The sequence below is a fragment of the Rhopalosiphum padi genome, chromosome 1 (assembly GCF_020882245.1).
Source record: "Rhopalosiphum padi isolate XX-2018 chromosome 1, ASM2088224v1, whole genome shotgun sequence".
Lineage (NCBI taxonomy): Eukaryota > Metazoa > Arthropoda > Insecta > Hemiptera > Aphididae > Rhopalosiphum > Rhopalosiphum padi.
Window position 1 is genome coordinate 16042686 of NC_083597.1, and position 11856 is coordinate 16054541.

Consider the following 11856-nt stretch of genomic DNA (forward strand, 5'->3'; position numbering starts at 1 on the left):
CACAATTATACGGTCCACACACAAACTTAGTATACACATACACATCAGCTCAGCTATTTCGTACACTCAACACTGACGTTTTATCCGAGAATTGGTTCTCTTTGACTCCCACCTCCATCGCCGCCGCCTTCACTCGTAGTCTTATGTTCAATTCGTATGTTGATGACTAAATTTTTTTTTCGTGATTTTTATTAATTTTTTGTCGCCGTTCTATCTTGTCGTTCAAACACTTAGGTACGTAACATAAACCCGTCTTGACCGCCGTGTGCGCAACGCTACAACTTCGCTACAGCCACCGATCGACTGCTGCCACTGCTGCTGTTGCTGTTGCTGCTGCCGTTGCTGTTGCTGCTGCTGCATTCTGTTGTGCTTCGTCCGTGTGTGGTGAGTGTATGACGTGGTTGTCTTGAACGCACACGACAATATTGTAAATAACAACGAAAGCAACAACACTTGATCCACATCACAGTGTAGACGAGAAATGCGAGATTTTGACCACAAACGGGGCAGACAATTGGTTGACTGTACCACTGAAGAGGACACCGTTGCCGAGGAGACAGCCGGTCAGTATTATAAGCCGCCCGGTCTCCGCGACTCCGCAATGTCCATGCGCGCGATTGTTGTTAACGATGTTACAATAATAATGTGCTTGCGTACTGGATTTTATGTGTGCTACTTTTGTTGTTTCTTAGTACATTCCTCGTAGAGCTTGTCCAAAGCTCAATAGTTTCTGTTTCATGTTATATTTTGATATTAGTAATTCATCAATAGTTTATGTCTGTGTGTAAGAATCATTCTCTATGGATGGAAGAGTTCATACTTGGGAAACCCTAATGTTGTAATCGTTTGTGTTCTTGTGTAAGATATTGTGCTTATAAATAAATGAAAGAAGTCTATTATAACATTAGGTATGCATCTGTAAAACCTTTCATATACCTATTTGCCTAAATGTTTTTATTCACATAATTTTCAAAAAGTATTAAATTTGATATTTTGCTAGAGCTAATGCTTTAACTTAACAGATTATTTCCAAACTAGTATAGTATATTGATAGTTGATACAAAATAAAAGTATTATCTATTTGCATATTATTTGTATTTTACAATAAGCTATCTTTTTGTTAACTGAGTATTGACTATTGTCCAAACAAATAGTAGGTAATTGGAGTAATTTTTGCTTTTATGTGGGAGAGAAGCTGGAGTCATAATATTTTAATAAGAAAATAAAGTGTAGACAATTTATATGAGTATTAAAACATGTTGAAAAAAATTTTAAAATTTGCAAATTTGTTAAATATACCTTACCTACTTACTTATATAAAATATAATTGATTTAGTAAATAATAGTTCATTCTACATCAAAATACTTAGGTATACTTTAATCTTATATACTGATATCAATAATATTGACGATAGATAGTAAGGTTTTTTACATACTCTCATAATATATAAACAAAATGGTTCTCAAATATTTTTCATTGATAGTTTATAAATACGACGGTAATAAAGTTTATACCACAAGTCTCTTTTCTACATAATAATGAAGCTTATAAATAAACTCAAATAAAAATATTAGATACAAATCATAAATATGTTTATTACATGTATCAACAATCAAATGTTCAATTATTATCGAGTGTTTACTAGATAAAAACATTAAACAATATATCTATTGATGTTTTTATTAGCAATATAATTATTGTTTCCAAATATTTATATTGTGATTTTATTCTGAATAACTAGCTAAATATTTTTACTAAACATAATAGGTATATACTTTTAAAAAATAAGTTTAATAAAAGTAAAGAATATTATCTACATATAAATGTTTACTTTAAAATCTAAGTTGGTTATAAACTTATAAACAGTTCTGGGAGAGCTGAAGCTCTAGTTATATAGACATGTTGTACATCCATTTTTACATGTTAATATCTTTTAACTAAACTGATAACTAAAATACTATTAAAAATACACATTTTCGTATAAAATATACTTAATACTTGGACTTACCTACAATTTATATACTTCGGTAAAAATCTATAAGATTAAAACTAGTTCCACATAATTAGCCATTACTTTTTATCTTCTTTTATATCTTATTACCCAAGGAGACAATTTTGTATTATTCTTAGCATCTGAGTACTCCTTGTTGTATTAACTATTTTAATATTATTCACATGTATAGCTTTGACTAAATATTTTAGCTTATGATCTTGGATTAAAATGGGTTTGTTGAGAAGTAAAAGGGAGTACAAAAATACACATTTAGGGTTACACTATGCAATACCTATCTATAACTTTTTTATTTTTAAATAGTATGAATTTTAGCGACTAACTTAACTATGTTTATTAATTTTTTCAAATTACTAAGATGGCAAGGTTAGAGGAAGACATAGAGAAGAAGTACCTAAATAAAATCTAATATTTTTTTATTACAATTTTATAATAATTTTATCTACTTTAACTGTATAAATTGTCTTTTATCTTATCTTGCAAGTATAAATGAGTAAAATTAGAGTTAATTACATAAATACAAAAAGGTATTAAAAACACAATTTTTAATTATTCATAAATTTATTCAACTTGCTCTAAACTACTAAATTTAACAAATAATCAGAAATATAACATTCAATTTGAAAATTAATCTATAGTCTATCTGAATCTGTAAACATTAATTAAAAAAAAAAAGTTGTAAATAATACTTTGACATGTATCAAAATGTTATTTCAAAACTCTTTTACTTCACAAAAAAACCAACTTTTCAATCCAGTCATCCAGCTGAAATATACAATAGCATATTGACCACACTTTTCATCAATTAATTTTTTATGAGTTTTATAAAACATTTAATATTATATATTGAAAATTATGTTTTACAGCAAAAGAAAAGATGCCGTCTGATACTGAAAGTAACACAAGTTTTAACAACAGCAGCGTGAGGACTTTTAAAATTTTCATTGGAAATCTTTCTGAAAAGACTACATCTAGTGATATCAGACCACTGTTTGAGAAGTATGGCAAAGTTGTTGAATGTGATGTAATGAAAAATTTTGGCTTTGTTGTAAGTATTTAGAAATTAATATATAATTATATTGTTTTTTATTGCTAGAACTTAAATAAAATTATAAATAATCAATTTGTATATTATATTAATGCATACCTTTATTTTATTCATCCAAACATTTCAATTTTTCAATTTAGCATATGGATGATGATAACACTGGACGTGCAGCCATAAAAGCTTTGAACGGTACAATGGTTAATGATTTAGCCATGAAAGTAGAAGCTGCCACTAGTCGCCGTGGTCCCAATACCCCAACTACAAAAATCTTTGTAGGAAATCTTTCTGAAACAACTAAAGCCAATGAAGTACGAGAATTATTTGGTAGATACGGAACTGTTGTTGAATGTGACATTGTCAGAACTTATGGTTTTGTGGTAAGTGTTAATATGTTAATTATATTTTTTTTTAATTGTAAATTATATTCTTTATATTTAAATGTGTCAATTAAAAATATGTAGTTTTTACCTATTCGTTCATTTAAATCATATGTTATATGTTTCATTCATTTTATCATTTTCTTTTAAATTTGTATTGTCATATAATATCACTTTTTTATTGACTATTTAACTTTAGCATATTGATTCAACTGATGTAAGCAGACTTATTAAAGATTTAAATGGCCATATGTTAGATGGTCAACCAATCAAGGTCCAAATCTCAAATAGTCGTGTTCGTCAAAGACCTGGAATGGGTATGCCAGAGCAGTGTTATAGGTATATACTGTTTAGTTGTTCAGTTTAAAGAAAATGTGTTTAGAAGTAACTTGCTAGTCACATGTTTTGTTTGATATATAAAATAAAAATGAAATGAATTTCATTAAAAATGAAACGGGAAATTTTGTTCAGGTGCGGCAAGGGTGGCCATTGGTCTCGGGAGTGCAGTCGTGAAGGGTGAGCCTTACAACTTATTTCGCACATTGTTCTTTAACTCGTAGTCATCATTTATAAAAATAGAAATTTATAATTAAAATTAATCTTTTTTTAGGTATGGATATGGAAGAGATGCTTTACCACCACTCCCACCACCACGTGCCCTACTTTATCCACCACCGCCTCCACCTTCATTTGTTCGTGATCGTATCCTTGGTTCTTATGGTACTGGCTTGAAAACCGATATGACAAGAGTAAGCATTATTTAAACTGATACTGTTTAAGTATTTTTAATTTTAACTCAGATGTACATTTTATTAGACTTATCCAATGAGATTACTAGTGTTTAGATTTAAAGTTTTAATTTTAAGTTCAGAAATTATTTCTGACTTTGTCAAACTTGACAATAATGAAACATAATTTTTAAACTATGTTTCACATTTCATAATTATTACATTTATTGTCTGATAATTGATGAATATATATAATAAATAAATAAATCCACTTAAATTTTAATCATTATCTGTTTTGTGGAAATACAGAGAAACTAGTGATGAAAAAGTTTGAATACCTCTGGGTTATTTAGTGAAAGTTAAAAGTTTTAAGTCTTAAATAAATTGAAAAACTGAGTTAATTAAATTATTATATTTATGATTACTTTTTTATCCATTGATAAAATAATAATTTGTATCATTGTTGTATTTCTATCAATTCTGTATATTTCTTTCATTTTTGCAATAAATTGTTGAAATATAACTTAATATAATTGAAAGAGGTTCTTTTGATTTGATTCTACTAATTTATTTCAATTAGAGTAGAGGTATATAATATAGTAGGTAATAATTAGATAAAACCATTTTTTCAAATTTATTCTGAAAAAAAAATGTGGTTTATCATCAACTGGTACAACAATCTATTCTTTCCTGTAACAATAATCAGGTATGCCTAAATGTAAGAATATTATAATTCATATATTTTTTTCTTTTTGTACTTAGCTTAATAAATTGTAATTCATAAATTACAATTAAATAATTTTGTAATATATGTTATTCTACAATTTTCCTTTTATAGATGGACGATTACTCAATGTTGTCACATTCTGAACTTGGTGGTCATATGTATGAAGTAAGTGCTTAAAGATATTTAGTTGTATCTTATTTATCCCAATTAATAATTTTGATTTTAGACTGAAGGCTTATATGATCGTTACTATGATCGTAGTCTTATGAGAACAGCCGCTGATGGCTATGGCATGGATAGAAGAATGCCAAGAATGCCATCTAGTCGCGATTATTTATCATCATCCACACGTATTGGAACAACTATGCGTGACCAAGATTATGTATTCACACGCCGTTCACCATTGTCCAGCAGTCGTACATCGTAAGTATTGAAATAACAATATGCATATATTTTCAACGTAATATTTATATTTGTATATCATTTCATTTAATAGTTCATCTCATGCATATGATGATTTCTCTAGGGATTCATATGATGATCGCCGGTAAGTTTTTTTAATTAAATTTATTTATATTCTTAATAGCTATTCTTAATGTTGGAATGATTGCAGTTGATTTATGATTTATATATCTTAAGTGAACTTAATAGATAAATAATATTTTGTAACTGTAATATAATATATTATGCTTTATTATATTTAAATTTCAAAATAAATACTAATACTAGATTTATAGTATAGTCTCAATTTTAATTTTAAAAAAACTATCTCATGTATGAAAACTAACCATTGAACGACTTAACGCTTTCAAATAGCTTAATATTGGTTGCAGTGGTGTATTTACGAAAGGAAGATTAGTGAGATATATCTCCCCCTTGACTGACCCCCTTTTAGATATTCTGATTTGGTTATAATTGTGTTTTTTCCATTTATCAGTTTATCAGTAGGTAATAAAATGCTGAGACGTTTTTACATCGACAATTTTATTTATCTCCTTTAAATAAATCCTAAATACGCCACTGATTAGTTGTCATAAATAGGGCTGGGTGATTGATGACTTTGATAATCAATTTTTGATATTTTATTGAATAATTTGTAGACAATCTATTACAATAATTGTTAACAATATATTAGCTGAAAATATGATTATTTTTGATGTTTTTTTTTTCAGTATAATTATTTGATTATTATCTATACAAATTTACAATTACAATTAATCAATTGATTTCCCAGCCCTAATTTTAATGGAATGTGTGTACCAAAATCATTTTTCGGTGTACTCTTAAATGTAATTTTAGATTCTATATCTAATTATTAAAAAAAAAACTTTTTTTATTTTATATCATAATTTATTTGTTTTTGATAGGTTTTGTATATTTCATACATATATACAAATATACTTGACATTTGAATGCACATTTAAACAAATTTTGTGTTTATCATTAACATAAGGGCAGCTTCACTCATAGCATTTCAAAAGTTTAAATATTCATAGCTTAGATTTTTTTATTAATTTTAAGGCTGATTAATTTTTTTACATCGGGTATGGTTTATTAAAAAAAAAAAAAAAAATAGTATATTATAGTAATTATAAATTATATATCATAAAAATTAACTTTTAACTTTTTAATAATATAATATAATAATATGTATAATATTAAATTCCCAATCTTTAAGAAGTTTAGCAATACTATTTTCAATTTTGTGATAAAGTCGCACAACTTAAAATTATTCCCAGAAAATAATAAACCTTTTTCTATACAAAGAAGTTATAGATTTAATTAATATTTTTTTTACTGCTGTGTATATAAAAAAAATTAATTTAACAAAGAAATCCAAATATCGAGATATTTCTAAAAAAAAAATTGACAAATATCAATAACAAAATTAATTTTAAACTTAAGTATATATTTTAATCCTTTTTTATATCCAGAGGATGTTTTACTCATAATTGTCATGACATAATGTTTAAAAATTAAAACATTAAAAATAACAGTAAAACTGATTCTTCTTAACAAATAATTTTCTATGTGTTAGTGATTTGTAAACTACATATTATGTAATATAAAATTAATTTGTTAAGTTTTTTCATTTAATATATTTTATTTATTGCAAAATTTAGAATGACTTCTTTCATTCTTATTTTCATTAAAAATGGCATGAAACAAACTATAATGTACTATTTTTTGTTTTTTACTTAAGAGAAAAATTTGTTGGCTTTTTATTTAAATAATTTAAGTATGCATGCTTGTAAACCTTAAAATGTTATTTTTATTTATATATGTGTGTGTGTGTATGTATATATATATAAATGTATTTGGTTAATCCCCGATTATGTTTTTCTTTTTCCGTCAGAGTTTCGGGATCTCGCGGTTCGTCGCGTTACACGCCGTATTAAAAAAAAACCGTGTCTATATTATCGTGCCGCCGCCGTATATTCGCGTCGCCGGATCGGATAACCGTACACTCACACATCGCCGACCGTCAACAATTTTTTATTTAAATCGGCTCAAGTTTTTAAGGAGCCAAAATTACATTTACGAAATCTTATAAGATTATTTGTCTACATAGGTTTTTTTTTTTTTTTAGGTTTAATTAAAAACATATAATTTCTTAGTGTCACAAATTACAATTTTATTTTATTTATAGGAATTAGACATAAAAGGTTAAATTATCTGGGCTCTTAGATTATTTATATTGATTCATATTTTCTACCTTAGATGTAAACAAAATAATTTTCTAGAATTATTTTAAGGTAATATTGACTATGTTTTTTTTTGAATATCACTATAATCACATCAATCATATATTAATAATTATTTCTGGAATTTCTGTTTGTCGAGTTATTAAACAAATTTTCTTTAGAAAATTAGAATGTAAGCCTTTATAGTCAAAGGTCTTTACAGTTAGGTTAATGTATTAATTAAATTACTAAAATATATTAATATTGTAAGCCCAAATAATCTTATGACAACATTACATTGTAATTCTCATTGTAAAAAATTTAATAAAATAAAATAAAAATAAGTATAATAAATACCATCTAATTTTGTAGTCCCTATATTCTCTTATATATTAGTTAAGTGTTTTTTAGTTTGACCGTTACAGCCGACCGATCTCGTAGTTTGCCGAAAACGTGATATTTCCGTACACTGTTCGGTGCGTACGATGTTCCGAGGACTATTTGAACGAAGCCGGTGCGTTTGCGATTCGTGTAAAATACTCATTCTTAGGTAAACAAACATTAAATTCATTTAATTTGTTCGTCTGTGTGTATTTCAATATCATTGGATTGAAACAGGCCACACATTTACCAAGAAAACTTGGTCGTCGTGGTATAATCTGTGCGGTAAATATTTTTTTGTTGAAAATGGTCATTTTCAAATCTTAAATTAATGATTTTTAATGTTAAAGTTATATAATGACCATTTTAAATAATAACTCCAATATCCAAAACTTTGTATTTCTTAATTAAAATACAGAAAATTATGCCTAATGTTAGAATATAAATTCATCTAAAAATTTTAAGTTTTAAAAATATTTGAATATTCTGTGCAAAATTATATTTATATAACATATTAATTAGTTTTATACAATCTTAAGATTTTGGTTATTATGTTACAGAATATTATTAACATGTGGCTGAATGTGGTCAATGTGGATAACACTGACCAGTGACCATACTACAAAATCATGCATTTTTAATATGAATCATTGTGAATGTCATCTTCTGATATATATGATATTGATAATGATTATCATTGGTTAGTTATTTATAGTTATTATTAATAGGACACCTCACCCACATGTCTTGTTTCTGTCTTATTAATATACAACATGGAAAATTGTACGTTCACTATAATCCATTTTATTTTGTTATTTTTAAAATTAGAGTGAATAGATTAGTTACAAATGGGCTTGGTAAGATTTTAATTATAAAGTAATAGTTAAGAGTATTAACAATTTTATAAATTTTAAAATTATCATAACTTATTTAACATTAAAATATCAATATAACTCCAAGATACCCTAAATATTAGATCAATTTAGTCTAACTTTAAGAATGAGATAAAATGTAAAATTTTCCATATTATATGTTTGTAAGATGGAGATAACTCTTAAGTCTAAACCTCATTAATCATAGCATTTATTATCTATATTTTATTTTGTAGAAAACAAAAACAAAAAAAATACTTAAAAATAATTTATAAAACTACCTCTATGAATATAACAATGTTAACTTGCTTAAATATTAATTTATCAAAAAAAGGTTATTACATTAAAAAATGTTACCTACATAAAAATTATTAATAATAAATTACTTATAAAAGGTTACTTTCATGTCATTCACAGAAACTGAATATTGAATCATTTGATGGATGCATAGTTCTACAACATTCTTCTTGTGGCTGCCTTTCAACCAAAAATTAAGGTCCAATTTGATTCACATAACACAATTTTGTTTTGTAATATGCCACAAGCATACATTGTACTCGGTAAGGCTCAAGTTGTTGGTCTGTAAATATGTTTATATTGTGATTGGTCTTGAATAGATCAAAAGTTATGTATGCTTTTTATGCATTATCCTTTTTGCAACTCATTTCCACATCTTGATGTGCTAGCATTTATCTTGGCTGTTGGTAAATTTACCCACAAAATTTTTATTTTATCATTTAAAAAAAAATAATATTTTAATACCAATTAATTTTTAAAATGTATATTTAACAGTTAAAATAATTATTCAAACTATAACTATTATGTCTATAGGTCAATAAATAAAATTATACTTACAGATACTTCTATCTTAGGATGATTTTGTATCAATAATGTTACCAGATGAAAACATAAAATTCCTATCGCATAATAGAAGAATTTAAAAAATAGACGTTGAATTATTTTTTATTTTGATACAAGTTTTAAATAATCTATAATTAATTTTTACTATTACTTGTAAACTAAATAATTAGTTAGTATAACTATGTATGTAATTATTCTAAATTACCTTAATAAAATTACCAAGTATTGCTGCAGAATCAAGTTTTAAAACTATAAACTATTATTTACTTATACAATAAAAAATGGCATGTATCCCAATATCTCTGAATAATTATTTGTTTTAAACTTAGATAAATTAACTATATTTATTTTTTCAGTTTTGGTATTTTATGTATGGAGTATATCAGTGTTACAAGTAAAGCCCTAAAACTAATGAGCTTAAAACATATTTTTATTTTTGAGAATATTGTAATTCGATATTATGTTCAGAAAAGTGGATTTGATTTTTGACTATTCATATGCTAATATTGAATCTATAAATTATAATAAATTTCTACAATAAGCTTAAATCATGCTTAAAATCGAGAGCTGAATAAATTGTTTCATATTTTTTGATATTTGAAATAAATATAAATAATATAATAATTGTTGTTAATTATTTATTCTTATTTTTACTGTATTGAATTTATTGTAGTTCAAAGTATGAGTTAAAACGATTTAATATTACTATAATTAGATCAATAAATAAACTTATTGTAGGTACTCTGCTAAGTGGTAGGTTTCTAATGTACAATTAGATTGTCATTGAGTAGCTAGTGTGCCCACGATGGATAAAAGTAGATAACTGGTCATATCCATTTATTAATCTACATTTTTCAGCAACAAAAAGCTATTTAATAATTAATTTTTAAATACAAAATATATTACAAAGTTATGTCAAGTTACTAAAACATACATATAAATTCCTCTTTTACACAATTAATAAGTTTGAAATTTCAGTATAAATTAATATGTTGCTTGACTTGACTGGACTATGGAAAAGACAATAGTATACATTGTTGACATTGTGTTTACTTTTGTATTTGAAGCATTCAATGTGTGGAAGAAATATAATAGGGATCTGAGAACCCATGTATTAAATTATAATTGAAAGATATTGCTTATTATATAAATGATGAGTAAATATTTAGAAAATTTCATACTCTAAATTTAATTAAAATACCTTTAGTTAAAAAATATTAGTATATTATTGTCTATTGATGCTGAGACTGAATACGCCACTTAGGTAAAGTTTGTTGACATGTAAATTTTAAAATATAAAATACTGAATAAAAAAATTGTTTTTTAATTACTTATTATTAAACATTATAGGTAATATTGGACTTAAGAGCAATTTTAAACTTTTGGATCTATTTGAATACTATCTGAAGGGTATATGTAAAGTATAAACTTTCCTGAGTCTATAATAACTTAATTTATACATTATAATTTAATGTATATAATAGTATGTACATTGTACATATACAATTTTTTTTAAATGTAATATAGGTACATTTTAATCTCATTTATAAAAAAAAATCGATTATATAAATTATAATAAATAATAAAAATTTAATTTTTATAATAATACTAGCTGTACTACTACTTCCTCACCCGTACAAAATGCACCCATGTTAAGTTGGGTTGCCTATAATGCTAATAATGCTTTCATTTAACATAAGGATAAAAACTATTTTTGGTTTTCTGATTTTGTGTATAGATGATATCTCTGACATACCTATCAAGTTTACATAACTGTCCCGCCAATAGTTGCATTTTTTCAGTCGATTAACCGATAATGTATCATTCGTTAAAAATAATCTATTATTCGAATAATCGCACAGCCCTAAACATATTAAAGAGGTCATTAACCGGAATAAAATCTATCCTATCTTATGACGGAAATAAATTTACACACATTGATCAAAATTTTATCAAAATCGGTTGAGTAGTTTAGGAATGCATCGAGAACATGTATGTGTACCTATATGTATATTTAATTTATTCAATTTATACAATTTACACGTTTATTTTAATTAGTAGATAACTCAACGGTTTTTAACTTAGACAAATGCTATTGCGATAGAAACTTTCTCCGTGATATCTATACTCTTTCGTTTAAAAAAAAAATCAAGAAGATCTGATAAG

General features: G+C 25.7%; 1 protein-coding gene across 5 annotated transcripts; it reads left to right on the forward strand.

Moving 5' to 3' along the window:
* LOC132924531 (RNA-binding protein lark) lies at positions 1-10314 on the forward strand. Of its 5 annotated transcripts, XR_009661342.1 has the most exons (12): positions 4-563; positions 2879-3060; positions 3201-3437; positions 3637-3776; positions 3909-3953; positions 4048-4186; positions 5004-5057; positions 5119-5315; positions 5389-5439; positions 8518-8657; positions 9247-9389; positions 10047-10314. XR_009661342.1 is itself a non-coding variant. In XM_060988909.1 (11 exons), exons 2-11 carry the CDS (start codon positions 482-484, stop codon positions 7289-7291), a joined length of 1170 nt encoding a protein of 389 aa, XP_060844892.1. In that variant the 5' UTR covers positions 1-154; positions 235-481; the 3' UTR covers positions 7292-7930. The 5 variants fall into 5 exon arrangements, 4 of the variants coding, with proteins under 4 accessions (XP_060844892.1, XP_060844884.1, XP_060844911.1 ...); XM_060988909.1 differs by lacking the exons at positions 8518-8657; positions 9247-9389; positions 10047-10314 and adding an exon at positions 7249-7930 and having other exon boundaries at positions 1-154; positions 235-563; XM_060988901.1 differs by lacking the exons at positions 8518-8657; positions 9247-9389; positions 10047-10314 and adding an exon at positions 7249-7930.
* The last annotated feature ends 1542 nt before the right edge of the window (positions 10315-11856 follow it).